The sequence below is a fragment of the Dermacentor variabilis genome, chromosome 8, assembly GCF_050947875.1.
Source record: "Dermacentor variabilis isolate Ectoservices chromosome 8, ASM5094787v1, whole genome shotgun sequence".
NCBI lineage: Eukaryota > Metazoa > Arthropoda > Arachnida > Ixodida > Ixodidae > Dermacentor > Dermacentor variabilis.
In genome coordinates, this window is record NC_134575.1 from 145,950,005 (window position 1) to 145,972,775 (window position 22,771).

The 22,771-nt window shown below is 50.1% G+C and overlaps 1 protein-coding gene across 3 annotated transcripts in view; it reads right to left on the reverse strand.

Moving 5' to 3' along the window:
* dachs (unconventional myosin-IXb-like dachs) overlaps window positions 1–22,771 on the reverse strand; it is a 225,301-nt gene that overhangs the window by 137,463 nt on the left and 65,067 nt on the right. The window contains exon 1 of one of the 3 annotated variants that reach the window (XM_075703040.1): window positions 11,111–11,211. The exons of the other annotated variants lie outside the window; for them this stretch is intronic. Coding sequence (XP_075559155.1) covers window positions 11,111–11,198 — 88 coding nt within the window. The 5' untranslated portion in view covers window positions 11,199–11,211. Of the gene's footprint in view, window positions 1–11,110; window positions 11,212–22,771 lie in introns of those variants that run through there. 3 annotated transcript variants of the gene reach the window in all.

A 22,771-nucleotide genomic window follows, 5' to 3' on the forward strand; every position in this document is an offset into this window, starting at 1 on the left:
GAGTACGTCAAGGTTGTATAGAGTGAAGGTTTAGCAGCACTAAGGGCAGCCATGAACTTGAAGGCACTAAAGAAGCCGGAATTGTTGAGCTTGACCAAAGAGTTGGGCCTCCAAATTGCCGAATCAAAGAGAAAGCCGGAGATCATTGAGGCGATCGAAGCGACCGGGGCAGACGACGAGGAACTGACGGAATGCCTAGAGAGCATTGAAGAGAGAGAGGAAGAGTGTAAGTGCCTTGAGGAAAAAGAAGAGCGCAAGCGCCTTGAGGAAAAAGAAGAGCGTAAGCGCCTAGAGGCCAACAAAGAGCGCGACCGTGTTGCACGCGACGCACTCGAAATGAAGCGCCTAGAGATTGAGCTTCTGAAAGCACAAAATAGCGAAAGACCTAGCACAGAGGCACGCGAAAGCGAGCGCAGAATGACAGACTTGATGGCACCCTACGCCGTAGGAGGGGACATAGGTCTTTTTCTGGTACAGTTTGAGCGCACGTGTGAGAAGGCAAAATTCGCGAGAAACACGTGACCGCAACGCTTGCTTACGTTACTGCCACGTGAGGTAGCTGATATTATCGACCGCATGAAGAAAGAAGAAGCAGAGGACTTCGATGAAGTTAAAGCGAAGCTGCTTAAAAAGTAGATTATCAGCGGAAGCATTCAGGCGAAAAATCAGGGAAGTCAAGAACACCAAAAGTGAGTCATACTCAGATTTTACATACACCTTGGAGGTAAACCTGAAGGAAGGGCTCAGAGAAGAGGGTGCACTCGGCGACTCCGAAAAGACAATGCAGTGCGTTGCTTTAGAACAGTTCTACCGCCGGCTACCAGTAAACATCAAGCATCGGATTCAGGATAGGCTAGGCGTAGACACCGTTACGAGAGCGGCCGATCTCGCTGAGGAGTACGTAACTCGCCGTGCGGACGAAGGCAGCGAAGCTCCTAAGGAGGAGATGAATAAATGCAGACCCGACAAGCCAAAACGATGGTCAAAGTCGAGTCGGTATAAAGCAAGGGAAAGATCAGATTCAGGGAAAAGTATTGACGAGGACAGCGAAGGAGAAAAGGAGTCACCCGAACAGAGGGCAGAAAAGCAAAAGAAAAAGGCTTTCGAGGCCAAGAAACCAGTAGTTTGCTACAACTGCCGGCAAACGGGGCATATCTCCGTGGGATGCAGAAATCCCAAACTAGTGTTGATGTCACTAAGTAGTAACGCAGAGAATCTGAACTTGCTCGAACCCTACATTCGAGACCTCGTGGTAAACGGCAAACCGTGTAGAGTGCTTCGCGACTCGGCAGCCACAATGGACGTAGTGCATCCGTCGAACGTTGAGGAAGGCCAGTTCACGGGAGAATGTGCTTGGATAAGGCAAGCCGTGGAAACCTCCAGTGTTTGTCTCCCTGAGGCCAAGATTCGTATCGAAGGACCTTTTCGAGTACTAGACACTGAAGCTGCCGTCTCGGCACATCTCCCGCCTCAGTATCCATATTTGTTTTCTAACAAATCTGAGGATTTGCTACGACGCAGGGGAATCGGGTTTCGTGAAGGGATAGTGCAAGCCCTAACTCGTTCCAACGCACGGGAGCTCGCTGCCAAGGCAGTGTATGAGGGTCCAGTAGTGAAGGAAACAGGTTTGAAGGAGCATTCGTCCACCAGTACCGAACAAGACAGCCCTATAGGGGATGATTCGGAAGGTAAACAGGCTAATGAAGAAGTCAGGAAAGCAGCAGAGCCTGAAATGTCTCGCGAGGCAGAATGCAGGCAAAGGTTATTGAATGTAAGCCCTGCCACATTGATTGCTGAGCAGGAAAAAGATTCCACCCTGCGTAACCTAAGGCCTGACGCTAAAGAAGGTGTAGCAAAACAGAACGTGAAGTTCCTAAAGAGAGCAGGCGTCCTCTATAGAAAGTACACCAGTCGAAAGGGAGTGAAATTCGACCAACTCGTGGTGCCGCATCCCTATCCTGAGCAGCTCCTGCACCTGGTTCACGGGGGCTTTTGGACAGGGCATCTGGGCATTCGTAAAACAAAGGACCGCTTATTGCAGGAATTTTACGGGCCCGGCTGCTTTCGAGAAATAGAAGCATTTGTAAGAAGCTGCGACACATGTCAACGCATAGGCAAGCCCGGAGATAAGGCTAAAGCGCAAATGAAACTTGTTCCCATTATCACGGAGCCATTTCGCAGGCTCATAATAGACACAGTGGGAACACTTCCTGCGACGCAGTCTGGCTATCGACATATTCTTACTGCACTGTGCCCCGCAACGAAATTTCCCGAGGCAGTGCCTCTCAAAGAACTAAGCTCGGCGCAGATCGTCAACGCGATTTAATCTATCTTCGCACGAGTAGGGTTTTCCGCAGAAATCCAGTCAGATCAAGGATCCGTCTTTACGAGCGCACTGACCTCGACGTTTCTGGAAAGGTGCGGTATTAATATTATCCATAGCTCAGTGTACCACCCGCAGTCAAACGCGGTAGAGAAAGTCCACTCAGTCCTGAAACGGCTCTTGCGACCCCTTTGTTATGAGCACAAAGTCGATTGGGAGAGTTGCTTGCCTGCAGCAATGTTCGCGCTTCGAACTGCACCGCACGAATCAACAGGTTTTTCACCTTCAGAGCTCGTTTACGGACGCTGCCTTCGCTCCCCTCTCCGCATTGTTCGAGAAGCCTGGGAAGGCCGGGCAGACGATCCTTCGGTTGTGGCATACGTGCTAGAGCTGTTGGACCGTCTGCACGCTTCTCAGGAATTAGCAGGGCAGGAAATGCATAAGGCCCAAAGCAAGGCTAAGCGTTACTATGACAGGACGGCTCGCACGCGACGCTTTGAAGTGGGGGAAAAGGTAATGATCCTGAAACCCTCGTTGAAAAACAAACTAGAGGTTCAATGGGAAGGACCGGTTGACATAATTCAGAATTTATCTGAAACAAACTACGTAATCACGGTACCGGGAAAACGAAGGACACCACAAGTGTACCATAGCAATCTACTTAAACCCTACAGGCAGAGGGAAGCCATTGTGAACACATGTCCCTTAACCAACCTGAGGAAATGCCTGTCGACTTTCCAGAGTTACCAGCAGTGACGGAGACAAAAGACATTGACGAGATCATTGTTAAGTTAGTAGAACAGGCGGAGTTGAATCCCAATCAAAGGGCCGAGCTGAGGGAACTCGTGTTTGAATTTAAAGACGTATTTTGAGATACACCGGGCAGGACGACTGCGATCGTTCACGATATCGAGTTAACCTCGTCGGACCCTGTTCGTTCAAAAGCTTATCGCGTTTCGCCTCGTCAACGTGAAGTCACGACCGCTGAAATAAGCAAGATGTTAGAGCTAGGTGTAATCGAGCCAGGAGAGAGTGATTATACCTCGCCTCTTATCTTGGTTGAGGTGCCAGGAAAAGAGCCGCGGCCATGTATCGACTACCGCAGGCTAAATTTAATCACGAAGGACCAGACTTATCCAATACCGCATATCGAGGAAAGGCTTGAAAAGGTGAGCAGTGGTAATTTCATTTCTACGCTCGATTTAGTCAGAGGGTATTGGCAGGTTCCCTTGACCGAGAAGGCAAGCAGGCTTGCAGCGTTGATTTCCCCGATGGGAACCTTTCGTCCGAAAGTCCTGAGTTTTGGATTAAAGCATGCGCCATATTGCTTCTCTAGCCTTATGGACCAGGTGCTACGAGGAATGGAGGACTTTGCACTTCCCTATCTCGATGACATAGCTATATTTTCTTCATCATGGGCGGACCATATGCAACACCTGCGAACCGTGTTGTGTCGGCTACGAGAGGCCAACTTAACTGTTAAGGCTCCCAAATGCCAATTAGGGCGCGCGGAGGTAGCTTATCTAGGTCATGTAATAGGGCAAGGCCATCGTCGGCCTTCCGAGGTTAAGCTGACCGCGACAGACAACTTCCCGCAACCACGCACCAAGCGGGACATCAGACCATTCCTTGGCTTGGCGGGTTTTTACCAAAGATATATTCCGCGGTATTCCGAGATTGCGAGTCCTTTAACGGATGCTCTCAGAAAAACAGAACCACAAACGGTGAAGTGGGATGACGCGAAAGAAAAGGCTTTTAGTATGCTGAAGAACGCACCAACGAGTCAGGCAGTGTTGAACGCGCCCGACTACTCTAAGCCATTCATTCTTCAGTGTGATGCCAGTGACAGGGGTATGGGGGTGGTGCTCTGTCAAAAGAAAGATGACGAGAACGAACACCCTGTACTGTACGCCGGTAGAAAGCTTTTAGTTCGTGAGAAAGCATACAGTGCATCAGAAAAGGAATGCGCCTGCATAGTTTGGGCGGTACAGAAGCTAGCTTGCTATATCGCTGGCTCAAGATTCACCATAGAGACTGAACACTGTCCCCTCACATGGCTGCAGTCCATGTCTACGAAAAACGGTCGTCTTTTGCGCTGGAGCTTGGCTCTTCAACAGTACACCTTCGATATTCGCTACAAGAAGGGTAAGCTTAACGGCAATACCGACGGTTTAAGTCGTTGCCCCTAGAGTATCGAAAGCCTCATGCTCATCCGGGTTTCCGTGGCATTTTTTTCGTGCATTCATATGTTTTTCCGAAGTGAAGCCGAATGTTAGCTGATTTTAATAACCACGTCTTAACGCTTTCAAGAAATGGCTGTTTTTAGTGTTCAGGGGGGGAGGACGCGCGTAGGAAATGGGAAAGGTGTAGCGGGTTTTCTTTGTTTGTTAAAAGCCGGGTGTGTCTTGGGGGAGTGTGGCCTTGTGCTCGCTGCTTTCTGGTTGTGGGTCCGGCACTGTTCTGGGGTGATTGCGTGCCCACGCAGGAGACGAAAAGTTGCGAGACCTGCTTGCAAAGACCAATTTCACCGGACCGGACCACGGAGAAAAGTCACAAGAGCGCCACCAAGGACGGAAGACCACTCCCCGGAATCTACCTGCTACGAACGAAGGGTTCGTGACCTCTACGGGGAATCCTGATACCGAAACGCCGATCCCTCGTACAGCGGCTGCTGGCCCCTACACGTCGGGATCTTCTTCCCCCGCCGGAGATGCTGTTAGGGTTGGCGTCTGACACCACGTGGCGACAGGTCATTCGCCCTAACCTCTGAGCCGGAGCCCCCGGGCGACCTCATCCCCTTCACCTTCTCTTGGTCGTGGCATCCTATGTGCTACCTCATCCCCTCCACCTTCTCTTGGCCGGACCCCACGGGGCCGGAGAGGTCATTCACCCGACGTTCTCCCCGGATTCGTCGAAAAGAGGATCGACTTCTCCTACCCGTGCTCGGTATTGCAGGAGGAGGGGCCCTCTCTCCGTGCCTGTCACGTGTCATTGACGGAAGCAAGATCCCGCCCACACTTGTAGAGAGCTAAAGGGGCTCCGAAATGTATTCCTCAGACTTCAGACTTGATACTTCACACTTCATGCTTTCCCTATTTTCTTTCAACTACCTTTGAATAAACAGTGCAAGTTTCGCACTAGCAAATCGTCTCGCCCCTGGTTGGTCGCCATGATCTACTGGATGCCTGCAGCCCGCCGACAACGCTACGCTACCCAATAAGTAATGTCGGTCGAGCTTCGATAGGCAGGCGCCGCTACTTCTCGGCAGCAGTACGGTACGCTACCCTGGAGCACGCAACGGCACGTACTCCCATCAGATCGAAGACGCCACACATGGTACCTGCACAGGCACAAATGGGCCAATCAAGACATTCCTGACTGACGTTCTGAGACATATCCACAAAGCGGAAATGCACACGCTCTGTCATCTACTGCGCGAACCTCGCGCGATTACGCGTCTACGTTTAGGTTTTCACCAGTCGAATGCCAGCTAGCGGAGCAAATCGGCAACGGTAGAAAGGAAGTACTCGAATCCCTCGCTTATAAGCACACCGTTGTCCGAAGACGATGACAAGAAGCTTACACGTGTCGATTGAACTGAAGCTGTTGCTGTCATAGAGTTTCTCACTATAACACCTAGAGGGTAATCTGGCGCCACCGTCTATGGGAGTTTCTTAAGGGGGCACCGTGCCGTCATGGGAATGACGGTATATGTGTCTGCGAGGCTCGTGTTGGCTGGTGTTGTAAAAGGCGTCGTCTGAAACGTGGATATGGCTACGCAAATAACGCGTTCTCAAAGTAAATTCTTCATAAAATGTTTCCATTCACGCATATTACATCTTTACTCGCCCACAATGCATGACCAAGCGAAGAAAAGCAAAAACAGACGACCAACTGTTTCAAAGTGAGCGCGAACCTTGTCGTCTGTCCTCCAACTTTAGCGGCCCGCTGATACTTTTTACGTAACATGTAGTCATACACACAATTACAATTTCTCATAGTTAAACAAAACATGTTTTCGCGTAATAATAAAGCTAAAACAGCTTTTCACGTGCTGTTTTAGTAGAAAATGAATCATTGTGGCAGACGGAACGGTGCTTGCCAAGCGCGTCTTCAAGGTGTCCTGTCTCTCCGAGAACGATGCCAATCCGAAGTCACAATACACCGGCATTCCCATGCATACCACAGCGCAGCAGCGCCAGATTTCCCTCTAGGTAATCTAGTGAGAAACTCTATGGTTGCTGTAGCTCTTCCGGGCCGAGGGCCTAGGACAATGACTTCCATAGTGCGAAGCGGTTTCTTCGTACATGCACTCTTGCCGTTCACGTACGCAAGGAAAAAATATAGACGGGAAGCAAAAAGGCAGGTGCGGAACAACTATAATGCGACGTATACGCGGCGCCACCATCTGCGCTTAGCTCGTTCGCTCGTCTGCGTAATCGTCTGCAGCGCGTGCTGCGTTGAGCGCAGACAGCGTCGTCGTCTGCCTAATCTGAAAAACGTTCAACGCTGGCGTGCTCTCGCTAATTAGCCAATTTGCTGCACCAAAGGGTGAGCGCACTGGACTTGACGCAACAGCGACGGGGGCGACGGAAAGTACTTTACGCACGTCGGGTACAAAAAATCCAAGCTAGCTTCGTAAGCGAGCGTGAAAAAAGCGTGGTCAGTTGTTGGAGCTTAGCGGCTGCCAGAGTAGATATGATTAGCATATTCAGGGAATACAAAAGGTGGTCGCGCGTTCTAACTGCAAGCATACATAATCGGCGCAAATTATACTTCCTCTAATGTTTAAGGACACTTTTCGACAGCCGTTCGAAGAAAAATGCGAGCAAAACAGTTAAGAAAATAAGATTATAGTAGCGAGCCACACACATACACTAAAGCTGACTGAATATGCAGTAACTACAAGACACGAAATGGTAAGGTCAAAGGTGACAGATTAGGCCCGAAGAAGTAAATGGTTGAAAAGTAATCGTAGATGAGCAGAAGGTCGTCGTTCGTAATGGAAGAAGTTAAAGCTTTACTGGCATGTGTTCAGCATTGACCATATGGCCGCCAAGGCCGTCACTGTGGCAAATGACAGAAGGACGCAACGAACGTGATTAAGAAGAAAAAAAGGTAAGAATACACCCCCTGAATAGGTAATGCGAGCAATTTTGCAAAAATATCATAATAACATGTAAGCGCGTAGTGCGTCAGTAAGGTTTACCTCGCCAAAGTAGGTAAGAAACCCCTCTCTGAACAGAAAATTTTTTGCTCTGCCCCAATTGGCGAAAGCTGCTACACGAACGAACGAACAAAAAACAAACGAAAGATCGAACTGACGAACGAATGAACGAACGAAAACTGCCGGCTGTCTTGCGGCGACATGATGTAAGCTCGAATGTCAAAATTATTGTTACTTATTTGTTCATATCTTTCGCACATTGCCCGGGGACCAAGACAAAAGAACGTGATTAACCCCCTGACACGACACGGCCACTGATATTTCCCAGGTACCAAAATGGAATGTCGCAAATCGAGCTCTGATGAAGGCAAGGTACTGGCGCCTCAGCAACGAGCTTTTTAGCGACGAAATCGAAACACGCGTAAGAATGTTCGCAGGTTCTGCGCAGGTAAATAGCACATTACGCAGTTCGCTACGAAATGCCATAGTGGGAGAATCTTTCGTAAGAAGGGTGGCGTCAAGGCTTGGCAAGTCGTCAGAAAAAACGGCTCGGCGGCCCCCTCTGCATATTTTTTCGTTCGTTAGTACTCTGCTGCGTTCGTTGCTACGGGCTCGCTGTCTTTGCTACACCTTAAATATCTATCAGTGCGAATAGCTGGCGTCTCCTCTTACGAACCGTTGTAGATTAAGGAATATTTGAGCATTCGGCCTCGGGAGCCGAATTCACAAAACATTTCGTTCGTAAGTGCATTTTCCCATTGGCCTTCGCTTGCAATATGCGCAGTATCAGGATTGGCTGATTTTCTCTTTTGCGATGAATTCTAGCGCAAGAGCTTTTTGTGCATGCGGGCTCGGGTGTTTACACGTGCACAGACACCTAATTTACGCCCTCTCCAAAGCGACAGACTAATCACACCGCGACGCACACGCGCCAGGCTCGCGTCACCGCGCGCGGAATCGTTTCCCGCGGCACGTCGCTGTGCGATGCTTATCGCACCACGTCCTCCGATCTGCATCGCCAATCTGCGCCGCTGCAGTGTTTACAAATTGCACCTGAAGTGTGCGCGCACGTCGGCCGCATGCAGAGCGCGCCGCGCGTCTAACGACAAACGCTCGCACGGTTCCTCTCCTCCTCGCGCGCGATCTCGACACAAATGCCCGGCTTCTTCTTTTCGTTGCTCGTAAAAAAGAAGCAGCACGCGCGGATGTGCGCGGCATCAGATTTTGCGCGACGATTGGCCCGGCGCGTTTCGGCGGATCGAGAAAGCCCGGTGTGCGGCACGAACTGGTTTCGCGACGGATATCTCTGCTTGGCGCGTGTTCGTGCACTTAAGACGCGCTGCGAACAGCGCGAGTGTAGCGTTGTCGGGGGACCAGCAAAAGAAACTACAGCACCGGAGCGAGAAAACGCGCGAGATTACGTTTTACTGCGCACGTGGCCTTCTTTTTCTCGCGGCTAGTTTGATAACCGCGGAGCTACGGTCGTGCACGAGTTTCCCGTAGGTCGCGCTAACGGGGCCCGATCTTGACAAGTGATGATCGTTGTAACGGCAACATCGTGTGGGTCTGTCACGCGTAGTCGCGTTGCTTCGTTTGCGGTTACTAAAATGTTGCTCTCTGCCAACAAAACCCAGTGGGGATCAAACGCGTGACCGTCGGTTGCGAGTCACGTGTTCTAACCATTCTACCACGGTGGTTCCGTCCAAGTAGCAAGGGCTGCATTCATGAAGCCTTTTGTTCGTAAGAACTATCTGCCGTTCACCGGTGGCCTTCGCCAATGATATGTCCAGCATGAAGATCGGCTTGCATTCGCTCTCGAACAGTTAGTTATAAAGGTTTTCGTGAATACGGGCCCAGAATAGCAGGAGAATGCAAATAGCAGGCTGAGTCTGACTGCAGGCTAGTGCTGTCACTGCGCAACAGTGAAAAACCAGACTTCTTTGTCCAGCTACATTCTTCGCATGACGAATTAAAAATCCCAATCAACACTTGTTAAAGGCCGCTGAATGGGCACTGTCTACGCTACGTAATATGACATATATCTGCATATATGGCGCGATCGGCCATATAGCGTGTCGTTCATAGATAATGAAGACGTCTGCGCATGAAATAGGACACAAGTAAAGGAAGAAAAGAAGAGAAGAAGAAAAGTAGGGTAATGACGACTATACACAGAATATTTGCTGTGTAGCAAGACCTCTGCATGAGGCACAAGCTACACTACAATGGCGGGTTTTCGCATAACGGGATCTGCAATATCCTTCGGAGTCATACATATAACGCCAGTCGAGTGTGGTTGCCAACGCCTTCGCTACGGCACTCTGGTCTTATCGGCCGAAGCTCAATTTTTCCGAATCTAAAAAGAAAATAAAAAGGTCGAGGTCGTGCGGGATACGTTGATAACAACATTTTTCCATTCAACGCGGCAAAACATGACAACTGTCATTTTGCGCCTTCTGGGGCCGAGGACATCAATATGTTAATTAACGGCAATTAGACCAACAAAGATCTCTTCGCAACTGTTATGCCTCGATGTGACTACAACCGCGAGGTTGCCATATGGACAAGGCCACAAAGAAAAGATTGTGTAAAAGGCGAGTGATAGTTCAAATATCTACACGGGTTTTTTTTTATGCGAGTGGCGTTAGTTCCTGAGAGGACATGCATTTACAATCGAGTAGTAGTAGCAGTAAACTTAATTAGGCGAAGACATTAAGTGATGATTTAACACGGCACAGCACACTGGCGAGACGATCTTCTTTTCAACAAATAATTCTCAGTGCCTGACGTTAAGGTGCTACGCGATAATCATATTTGAAAGAATTAAGAAAAACTGGCTCCGTATGGAGCTCTTTATGAAGGTAAGATTCCTAGAATCCTGGGAATAACGCCGTTTTCCCAGAAGGCACTGGCATTTGCATGGCTAGCTACATTTTTCTTCCAGTTGATAGCTTTAGCCCATGCTAAATGATGTCTAGCGCTTGCACAGGTGACAAGGAAAAGCGCTTGTGCTGGATGTCCTCAGAATGAGCCAACCTTTATTACCGCAAACACAACCCACAGTGCACAGGGACGATCGCTCGGAATCGTGCTACCTCGCTTTGATCCCATATGATTACTGGAGTAAATAATTTTGGAATGCCGATCTTATACGCCATCGTAGCTGAGTGCAACGGTCAATTTTAAGGACAACAGACATGCAAGAAACGGCTGCATTCTGAACTAGTGTTCCTTGTGCATCAGTGATATACTGTGCTGCGATAGCCTGTGCTGATGGTGACAGGTCATGGCCGCGTGTCTGTGCTACCCGTTTCTTTCTCTCTGCGTTCTTATCTGTTATCTCTCAACTTTCTTATCTATTAAAATTGCTTTCCTCTTTTTGACGGTGACCGTTTGTTCACCGGATTATCATTGTTATCGATTCGTCGCTCGGCGCAAGACGCACTTATTGTGCAGTCACGTTTCTAGTTTACTCGGCTCTTCTCGACGTGCTAGGTGCCCTAACATGGCGGCCGGCCGGAACGATGTCAACGGGCACACCCTGTACCGTGCTTTCATACTCTCCGAGTCAGAAACGCGGTAATTAAAGGTGAGCTGTGATTGCTTGCTGCGCCGCTTACCGTGTCCAACCTCGAAGGTTCCGTGCGAGGACCGCGAGTGGAACAAGGAGAGAACGCAGCCCGCCAGGGCGCGAGTCACTTCCGACATGCGGCCGGCGCCGCGACGACACTCGGCGGGCGTTGGCGCAAGCTCTGGTCTCGGGACGAGACTTCGGTCAATGCGGGGAGCAGGAGGAGTGGAACCAGCCACGCGCACTGTTCCACGATGGTGCACGTTTGCTGCACTCTCGGGTGGTCTTAACTATGGGAAGCTCTGTCAGGGTCGAGCTCCGTTGGTACCTTACACTGTTCGTGTTCGTGCGGCACACCAGAAATTAGAGCTTCAAAGACGCATTCAGACGAGCAGGCGGTGGTTCCGAGCTTTGCGGGGTTCGGCAGCTCCACCAGCCATCTTGCGGCATTGGTGACAGCAGCCTCTGCACGCAGCTATTCGTAATAAATGCGAACTTGGGAGGAATGCTGGCTTGCGGTGCGCTCTTCGGGGACGTCTTGCTGTCGACGCCAGCGTCTGGTATCCGCGCCTGTTGAACGACGTCAGGCACGCACCTCGGTGCCAGAATTTCATCCAGTGCCGAAGGAATACTCATATAAAAAGAGATCCTGCGCGAAGAGGTGACAATAGCTGCGAAACACGTCCTCGTACACGACACACCGTCCTGCCAAAGTTCGCAGGAACCCGTTGCGCTCGAGGAATCCTTCCGCACGAGTGCCCGAAGACCTGTCCGAAGCCGCAAACGCTGCGTTCCCCCAAGAACACCAAGTGGCCGAGTTCGTCCATGCACCGCGAAGTCTACGGCGAGTTCAAAGTCACGGTGCGGACGGCGTTCATACTTCGGGGCCGAACAGGTGCCGAGTGTCGGACTCTGCGGCCGCGTCGAGTCGAGCGACAACGCTCTGCAGGCCGCACTCCGCACACGGGGCTCATTCAAACTCGTTTCGATCGAGGTGCGCGGCGCGCTACAATGCTGACCCGCCTCGCCGCTGTCTTTGCAGGCGGAGAGGTTTTATAAAAATGGCAGCGCGCGCGGCTATAAAAATGCGACCGCTCGAGGAGCTGTGGTTTTTCTTCCACGGCGTCTGGCGACGCGCGCCTTTCCTTGGGAAGTACCGTGCAGTGCGCAGGAGACACGAGCCTATAACCAATAAGTACACCGAAAGACTTGAGAGCGGCATATCGCCATTCGGCGGTGTATCCTGCCTCGCTTATTTTCACAGCGCTATTCAGTGACTGCGGGCCGGAATATCTGACCTCGCGCAAGATCATGGCTGCGAACGGTGGAGATAATGCTCGAGCTGCTGCCAGATGAAGTATATATACACTTCTTGGCGTAAAAGAGAAGGCGCTACCTCCTTTGCCATTCTAACAACGTTGCAGGGAACTGGCAGCGTAAAGTGTAAAACGCTGGCCGCTGGTTCTCGCTTCCTGGTTCGGTCGGTGTGCGAGCGGGGATTTCTGCTTCACCGTTGCTCTGTTGCATGCGTGCACAGCTGAGGAACGGGAAAAGGGGGCACGCCTGATCTATAAAGTAATAAACAACAATACGGTATACGCACTAAACTTTTCGCCACTTTCCCTCCCATTTAACGGTTCGCACCTATGGCCTTTCCACTCCGCTCTTTTGAAGCGCGCCTTTTGGGGCGACATCAGAAAAAAGCTGAGCTTGGCGTAAAGGTCCGTATATTGGCTGTTTCTGGAGCTGAAGGCAAAGCGCGAAATGGTAGCCCACAGGCTTAGAGCAGCGCACGAGATTACCCCATTCCTTCCTACCTACCCCCTGCCTCCCCCCCCCCCCCCCCGCCGAACCGATTCCTTGGAAATTTCGAGCTTCGCTGCAATTCAGCCGCCAAGGATCGACTTTTTTCCGCGTTTTGGACTGAAGTGCCTTCATCAAAGGCACTGCGGCCATCAGGAAGAGCGCTACGAACTTTACGCTTCATTTGTTTTATAGGTGCGTCAAAGTGTTGAGCATTGATCTAGCATTTTTGACAAGATGATGACCACACATACATCCACTGACGTCGTTTTAACCTTCACTGACATACACACCCCTAACTCGGACAATATAATTGATAATCAGTGCCCGACTTCAGGAAACTGTTCTTGCGTTAGAGCTGTTCATCGTGAGCGCAGGCGCCTAACTTTCGTGATGATGCAAGTATTAGCGAACGCGGTCGGTCAATGACGAAGGAAAGACTGACGAATGAAAACATTTCCGAGTCCATGGATGAACGGGTAGAATTGTAAGAATGTATGCAGCGTGCGGCTGCCTCGCATAACGCTCGCTATTTAAAAAAAATACTACGAAAAGAAAAAAAAAAACGTGTGTGCGTGCTTCCAAGGGAGCGCCGGCAATATAAGGAAATTATTTAAATAATTAAATTCAGGGCTTTTACGTGCCATAACCACGACATCACTATGAGGCACGCCATATAGCCGGAGAATACGGGTTATTTATTTCCTGACCACCTGGATTTCTTTAACGCGCACCCAATGCGTTGCACATGGGTGTTCTTGCATTTCGCCCCCAATCGAAATGCGGCGAAGATCGAGAACCAGGAAGGACTGAACACCTGTCGTGGCACAATGGTCGAGAAATATAGTCAGGAGCAGACGCGTTGCACGTTTCAGGGCCCTTGCGCTGGAACTGTTCGTAAGAGCAAATGCCGGCCAGTCGTGATATGACTAACGTATTATTAGCGAAAGCGGTAGCCAATGGCGACAGTGCTAACACGAATGAAAAGCATCGCCGCCATGGCGGCCGCATTAGGCAGCCACATTCCATCCGTGCCGCTGCGACTGGGCGGCCGCCTTCGCTATGCCCGTCGACTTGCCGGCATTTCGCTCTTAGGAGCGACGTCAGGACATTCTTGTGAATGCGGGCACCGATTGCTACGCAGGCTGCTCGTACGCTTGGATTGAAGTTTGTGAATGCTGCGCGAGGCGGCATTTGCACCCCCCCCCCCCTCTCTCAGTGTTATTTTCATTCCAACTGATATCTGCAAAGCAAGGGATGCGAGGGCCCGGCTTGCTGAGCATTTAGTTTTGACTGGACCCGTGTTCGCTGAAAAACAAATTAAATTATGGGGTTTTATGTGCCAAAACCACTTTCTGATTATGAGGCAGGCCGTAGTGGAGGCCTCCGGAAATTTTGATCACCTGGGGATCTTTAACGTGGACCTAAATCTAAGTAGTGTTCACTGAAAGCTATAGCACGTTAGAACTGTTCGGCAAAGCAAACTTTCAGACAATTATGATTCTCGACATATCGTTGGCGAAGGCGGCCAGCCAATGAACAGATCACTTACGATCGAAAAGCTTTGCGATTTCAGGCCTCTTCTTCACTGACCGACAGTTTTCGCAAACTTTTTGCTACCGTGACTAACTCGTAAACGTAGGCGAACGGTGTCTACCGTTCGAGCTGAAGCGCTATAGCGTAAAGCTATTCCAAACTTTTCCATTCCACTTCTGCAATCAGCCTTAAGCGATTGGTCAAAAACATTTTTGGAGCACCGCCATTTCGCCTGTCTGTCACGCGACGTCACGAAAACCGCGATAGCTCCCCATCTGATACGGCGTGCACACACTGATTATGCATGATTGCACCGAACAAAAGAAAAATAGTCATTTCTCATTCGACGCCTTTCCGTCATTAGCCCTCGGCTATTGGTCAAAAGATTTCGGGCTGCACCCACTTCACCTGCCTCTCGCGCGACGTCACAAAACCACGAAAACGCACCGCGTCAAAGTGACGTGAACGCGTTAAAGATGCATTAATATGCCGAACAAAACTGAATTTTTTTCTGAATAGCCGCAGGCTGTCCGTTCCATAATGAATAAAAGATGGCTGCCGCCGATCGCTCAGGCGCTAGCTACTCGCACCCGCCGGAGAGCATGGGTTTATTTGCATATAATAAAAATTTTTGCGTGGTCGTGTAGAGTTTTCGAGCACTTTCAGCACGTTTACGACCTCGCTCTGCCAACTTTTCCTTGCTGAGGATTCGTTTTAGCGAGATTCTCAACCTTCCGTTGCACGCCGCCGCAATTTTCTACCAGCCACCGCTATCTAAGTAGGGAAAACGCACCAATCAAAGACGCCGGCACCAGGCTTCTCATGCGGTTATCTGCTTTCATTGCTCTGGCTCGGCCTTATCGAAACTCTCTCCCCTTGAGCGTGCTCCTCGCCTCCTGACAGCCAATTACAAACGAAAAACCGCTCAATGTAGGCAATGTTATTTGTTTTGAAACCAAAGTGACCTCCTATAAACTAAGAGGGCGCTTGATTGGGCTGTTGAGGCAACACTGCGGGTTACCGCCCGATGCTTACGTCGGCGGTTACGTAAATTTGACGTCAGGAGATTGGAATACAAACACATTGGAATAGTTTTGCGTTATAAGGCCCCTGCTTTGTGCTCAGTCCGGAAGCGCGAACGAAGCACGGAGGCTCCGCACTTTCACAGTCGATAGATTGCAGTCGCTGTAGTCCCGGCCATGTGATCTTTTCGGCCCACCCGAAGATTCCACAATCAATGAACGCACCCCATAAAAAAACTCCCGTGTAAGTGTGCTCATTCCCCACTACCTTAATTTCCCTCGCCACTTTTTTTTCTCGTATTTACGCCTTTTCTTGGCGGCGACGCTTCGCGCATGCGTAACGCCACCACCGGGCCGATTACGACCCACCGCGCGCGCAACCGAGACTAAGTACGCGGCGATTTGCACGCGATCCGTCATTCCCTTGACCTCCCCCCTATTCGTGTTGTCGGGCTTTCTGCCCGGGCAGCGACCGCGTCACTTTCCTTCCTGGCTCGCGTTCGCTTAGCGAGCACGTGCAACGGCTTCCACAGCGGCGGCGACCGCGTCTAGTTCCATCATCGCTCGACAAGAGCTGGGCTGCGTGGCGGCGGTTCGCCTTGGATGTCGCTGAGCCGCCAGGGGAGGAGACCGGCCGACGCGTGCGCTCCAAGCGGCCGGGAAATGCGGCCGCCGCAATGTCGCGCAACAGGGAAGGAGGATCACTCGCGTTGCCAGCCTTCACAAAATCGCGTGAAACTGACGACCTACGAATGTATCCATTCACAGCCGTTAAGCCGGTAAGTACAAGCTAGGAATGAAACGCATGCTGCAGACATTCGGTAAGGCTTCTGCCGAAGAGGATGTGCCGATCCAGTGTCAATGCGATGACGAGCATGCGAGGATGGGATAGTTGTACGGTGCTCATCTTGAGAGAAGTCGAACACAGAAACATACAGGGATAGCAGTTGGAGTTATGTGTCCCGTTCACGTGAAGACAAAGACTTCCTGACCATGCGCAGAATTTTCTGCTCGTAAAAGCAGGCAGCTCGTCCTTCAGGGGAAACCTCATCCCTGACGAATATCCATGAACTGCACGTGACGTCGGCGAAGACAGCAATCGTCATGTGTTCGGGAACACGCACAGAGACGGCAGGGCAATTTAACGCTCACAAAAAACGTGCTAGCATAGTTCACAGATACGATATTATTAGGTACCAGTAGATTTTTCTTCTTACAAGAATCGCCAAAGGGTTGCACCAAGGCGTCAAATGAAGTGGCTGTACAAGATGCGATGACGAATACCGGTGCTAAATACCACGGAGGCAGCGTCACTGCCTCAGCAACGGCAAATCATTTTTGTCCAGCGGGTCGTTGATCCACGAGTGCTGATAATAAGGAATCCTGAAAGGCATCGACTGCAGCTTTTCGCAATTTATCGAAAGCTCGCCGGCGCCACAATTGACTGAAGCCTCGCAGTTGTGCAGAAAGCTTATCCCTAATATAACATCGTGAGTGCAGCGTTCCAAAATCACAAACTCGGTTAAATAGAATTTGTCCGCCAATTCACAGCACAAACAACAAGGGGACGCAATATTTCACCAGTTACTCCACAGAATTTAGCATGCATGTCGAGGGAAAACATCGCTTTGCGTCGAAGACGGTTCTTGAAAGAGAGAAAGAGAGACAGAAATAGAAGACAGAAAAGCAGGGAGGTTAACCAGACGCACTTCCAGTTTGCTACCCTGCACTGGGGGAAGGGCGCATGGGGATGAAGACAGAGAGAGATGAGAGAGAGCACAGTTTCGCGCACAGTGGAAGGTTCGTACTGAGTCTACACACACCTCTCTATACCTGTCGGCTTGAGGTATTTAATGAGCGCTTTCGTGGCCTTCTGTGCAATCGATGCGAACGGCCGGGGTCCAAGGATCTTCATTACGGAAAATGGCCTACAGTGCAGCTGGTTCATTGCTGTCCGGAGAACTTCGCACTTGACGTCGTATTGGGGACAGATGCATAAGATGTGGTGAATATTTTCTGTGGTTCCGCAAGAGTCGCACATGGGCGTATCCCCCATTCCAATGCGGAACGACTAGGCCTTCGTAAATGCTATCCCAAGCCAGAGGCGGCACAGTACTGTCGCCTCAGAGCGGGATATTTTTGATGGCACTTGTAGTTTTAAAGATGGATCCAGCCTATGAAGATGACACTTCAGGATGTTGGGAGAACACCAGTATTTGTGGGTCATAGCTTTAGCCAAAATATGAAGCTGTCTTGCAGCGTCGGTTCTTGATGAGGGGATTGGAACTGGTCGGGCATCCAGGTGGGCAGACCGGGCGGCTTCGGCGGCGAGGTCATTACCAGCAATACTGGTATGTCCAGGTAGCCACTGGAATGTAATTTCATACCCTTTAACGATAGCTTGATGGCGATCTTCTCTTATTTCATATGTCAGCTGCTCTGGAGTCCTATGATATTTGACAAAATGCAGACTCTGAAGTGCTGCCTTAGAGTCGCAAAAAATGACCCATTTCTGAGGTGCCTCTTGCAGGAGATATTCGACAGTAGCACGATGGGCAGCAAGCTCTGCCGCTGTTGATCTTGTCATGTGGGACAGTTTGAATTTGAGTGTGGTTTTCGTAGCCGGAATGACAACGGCACCTGAAGAGCTGGTAGGTGAGACCAAACCATCAGTATAGGCGTGTATTCGGTCGCCGTATGTCTTATTGATTAATAGCAGCGTCATCTGTTTCAGAGCTATTGTTGGGTGATTGGCCTTCTTCTTTGCACCCGGAATACTTAGACGCGCCTGAGGCTGCTGGAGAAACAACAACACTCTAAGAAGAAAAGGAGGAAATGGGGTATTGAGGTTGCTCCTTTAGGGGAGCAACTGATCTGCCACAACCATTCCTCCCTTTGGGGGGTAAGTGCGAGGGGATGACCTGTTACTCCCCATGCCGTTACTCCTCCGAGGACTAACAGTTGCTCTTTTCCGATGCTCCTCAAGGGAGTAACGGTCATTATTTCGGACGCTCCGCAAAGGTGGAATGAATGAAATTAGGCATTTATACGCTAATAAAGAAAATTTCTGAGCTGAAAAAAAATAAGAAAAAAGGTGCCCCAAACTAGGATTCGAACTCACGTCCTCGCGCTCCCAAGCAAGCTACTCTAACCACTGCACCTCGGCAGATTGGTTGACGGGGTAGGAAATTGAGATAATTTAAGCAGGGGAGCGCAGGTGCGGCAATGTAAAAGCGTCTCTGCATTTTGTGTATGCTGTGCGGGGAGAGTGTAACGTTGAGCGTACTTGCAACCATAAGCGAGCGCGAAAAGAAATATGCCCGAGTATTCTTAGGGTGCTTTCAACTGAGGCACTACGCGATGTTAACGTGTAGCGAGCTCAGACGGGGCACCTAAGACGACAGAGACGGACAATTGCTCTGTCGCTTAGTGTGTCCCGTTTGAGCTACACATCGCTTCAATTAAGTTCGTAATCTCCTTGGAAAGGAATGAACTTAGGTACTATTGACCAGCAAAACCTGGCAGTCTATCAATGACTTGTGCGTTTAATGTGTATCGCTCACTTATGGTGTGCGCACGAAGGGCAAGGCTCGTCACATTCCAACTTTCACGCAATTTTCTCACGAAGAGGTAAAGTGCTGCTTTGCATGTAGTTCAATAGACAGTGCACGAACTTCGAACTATTCACGATTTATAGACAATACAGTTCTTGCCGCATCACTGCACGACACGGGCGAAAACAGCGGAGCGCATGGGGAGTAACTGTTGCCGTTCGTCCTCCCGTTGCTCTCTTTCCGACCAGGGACTAAGCACTTACTCTCCAAAATTTGCACACGGCACGCACATCCATGCAGTTACTCCCTTGAGGGACGAAAGCGCCCTTTTTGGGACTAACTGCGCAGTTACTCCCGTTTTCCCCGGAATTCTTCTTAGAGTGAAGGGTAATGAAGGCCTTGCTGCTGGTATGCATCCTAATGGAACACAATCTGTATGGGTGATTATAACTTCAGAATACATTGCACGCGGTCTCTGCGACGGCAAGAACACCAAGTGATGATCAAGGACGCGGGAAAGATGACGGATATGAGTCCTGAGACAGTCCCCAGCAACGTATGTTTGGATGGAATGATCTTTGGCAAGAGCGACTGTTGCAGCTGTCGACGCACAGCTTGGAAGTCCTAAACACGAGCGCAATGATTGGCCCTGTAAGCTCTTCAATGAGCGAATATTTGACTTGCACGTACTGGACAACACTGGAAGGGTGTAGTGTAAATAGCCTAGGAATAGAGCTCTGTACAACCGAAGCATGGAGCGTACAGATGTGCCCCATGTGTTCTCGCACATGAATCTCAGTACCTGAGCAATCGACAAGCTTTTTTTCAAGTACGTGCAATGAGGGCTCCAGGAAAGATTTCGATCGATTATTACACCCAAGAATCGATGGGTCTTTCCATAGGTGATAGTGTGTCCATTAATGCAGACTGAGTATGATGTCATAGGTTTACGTATGAATGCAATCAATGCACATTTATCGGTTGATACAGTCAAGCCTTGTGTTTGAAGGTATGCTGATGTCAAAGTTGCTGCCCGCTAAAATCGCGAGCAAACCTGAAAGCGAGTTACCGCAGACGACCAAAGGCAGATGTCATCTGCGTATATCGAGAGGCAGATTGTTTTAGGTAAAACTTCAGCTAGTCCAATGAGTGCCACATTGAACAACGTGGGACTCAATACTCCTCCTTGAGGCACGCCGCAGTAAGTGTAATATTCAGCTGTGGGGCCATCTTCTGTTTGTACAAAAAACGACCGGCTAGTTATATAGTCGGATAACCAGAGAATCATGCTGCCACCAATTACAATAGTATCCAGGGAGTTGATGACCGCGTCATGTGCAACGTTATCATATGCGCCTTTCACGTCGAGAAAGAGCGCAACAGATATGCGCTTACGGCTATTCTGTTGCACAAACGTTGTCAGGTCAATGACGCTATCAATTGAGGAACGACCCCGACGAAAGCCTGCCATGGAAGCTGGGTAGATAATGTAACGTTCTAGGTACCATTTTAGACCATCTTGAAGGGGCAGCGCCCTTCAAATGTCGATCCTTCTACCATTCTAGACGTGCAAGGACCATCATTTCTATCATCTTTCCGATGCAGCTGGCCAGAGCGATAAGGCGATATGCCGCCAAATCTAACAGAGATTCTCCCGGCTTTAGCAAAGGTACCAGACGACTTAACTTTCATTGCTGGGGAACTGTACCACTATGCCATGATTTGTTGAAACTGCCCAAAAGCGCGCTTCTTGACTCTTGTCCAAGGTGTCCCAGGGCAGCATAAGTGACACCGTCAGGGCCTGGAGAGGATGATCGTCTCGAAATAGAAAGGGCAGCTTGGAGTTCTTTCATGGTAAAGGACACGTCCATTTCTGGTACCCGAGCCGTAGGGAGGTCACTTAGATCAATGATGGCGTTGACAGGCACGCCAGTGACTATCGCAGAGAATTCCTCCACCACACCAAGCTCAGTTTGGCCAAGATGAAGGGCCAAAGGTGCGAATGGGTGTCGTTGTTGCGGGGATGAACGAAGACTGCGGACTGTCCTCCAGATATGTGAAAGCGGCTTCAGAGGGTGCAGTGACTTACAGAATCTCTACGCTAGAAAACAGTGCATTTCCAAAAGTAAGCGTAATTTTATGAGTGGAGAAGCTAGCATCAAGGGTGATGCCGCCTATTTCGCTTATGCAAAGAATACCTAGGAAAGATAAGTCGAGTACGTACAAATAATGATAAACAAACGAAAGTCCCAGCGTGCTTACGCATACTTCGAAGAAGCACGTAGCGCTGGACAACACGGGTAATGAATACATAAATTCCTGACAACTGATTGAAGAAAATACTATTGCAACGCGTTTAACGGCAGTTTATATGCATGCAAGTCAAGTACACACAGTGTATATAAGTGCGTCTCGGTATGGGAAAGATGCGCCACGAGTTGCACAATTTGACGAACGTGTCAGACACACTTTAGAGAAATAAATAAAGTGCGACAGACATAGTACACAACTTCAGCGTGCGATTTCATAAACAAAGAGCGCTAAGCCGGCTTGCGGATTGTGGGCGGCTCCTGGGTGGCCGCCAGGAACAGTCTGCCGCTGCCCGTCTTTTTATGGTAGCAGGGCCTCACAAACGAGCCGATTGGACGCGCTCGATGGGGGGTCCCTCTCTATATGTTCGGGCAACTTTTCTCCGCAATGGATGGCGGAATGCGGCGGGGGGGGGGGGGGGGGCGCCACCTGGGCAAGGTCGCCGGCGCTAGGGGATCGCACGACCGCGCTGTGCCGACGAGTTCACTTAGCGGGAAGTCCCCCACGCATGCGCAGTGCACGCGAAGCGGCGGTGGTTCCGCGCCACGAAATAGCATCTCTGTCGGCGGGGCTCTCTGTGTGCGCGACTTGTGTCGCGACCTCCCCACAGCGATAAGACCTCGGCTTCCAGCTGGCACGTTCCCGATGACGTAATTGTGGTAAGTGCGCACTCGCTGTCAGGATCACGCGTACCACTGGCCACGCCACTAAGTTGTATCACCTGCGCTTCTCTGAGGTTTGGATGACACAGCTGAGGCTCTGAATCAGAGGTGGCCAGGCACGCATTATCGAACGGCAAAATAGTTGACGTTATTGTTGACGAGCAGCAGCGAGCTGTGGAGTTGAAAATTTTCGTGTCAAGGGGGGAACGTCAAATTACGGTACGCAATAGACTGTAACGCAATATATGCTTGGATTTTGCTGGGATCTAAGCTGCTTGCGGACGCGCAAGCCGTTTCCATCTCCCATATATATAGCTCGTTCTGGTAAGTTTTCAGATAGAAAAAGAAAAGGAAACGATATACATCGTGCTCTCTCTATGTATTAAAGCGCATAACCTGAAACTATATATATATGCACCTGACCGTACCTTAATGCAACAAAGCTCAAATCTAAGTATTAGCTGTCGCGTACCTTTCGACTATATTGCTCAGCTTGCCAAGAAACCTTCTTCTGCATTCAATGAACAACAGACGGTGCGTTTTGTGAAAGGAGTGCGGAGCGATTTCCCGACAGAACATGGGCCGCAGGACAGCACGAACTTGAATAGAGAAACGAACAGCCGCATTTCAACCACTTTTTTTTTTTTTTGGCAGCATATGTTCCCGAGCAGTGTCTTTTTGCACCACGCATCTGAGCGTGCTTGACAGCCCATTCGGAAGAAACCGGGTACACGGTGCGATACGCAGTCCACGTAAAGTTGGATGGCATCGTGCTACTGCGCTTCATACACGCGCTACTTGCGACAGACCAATCGCCATACAG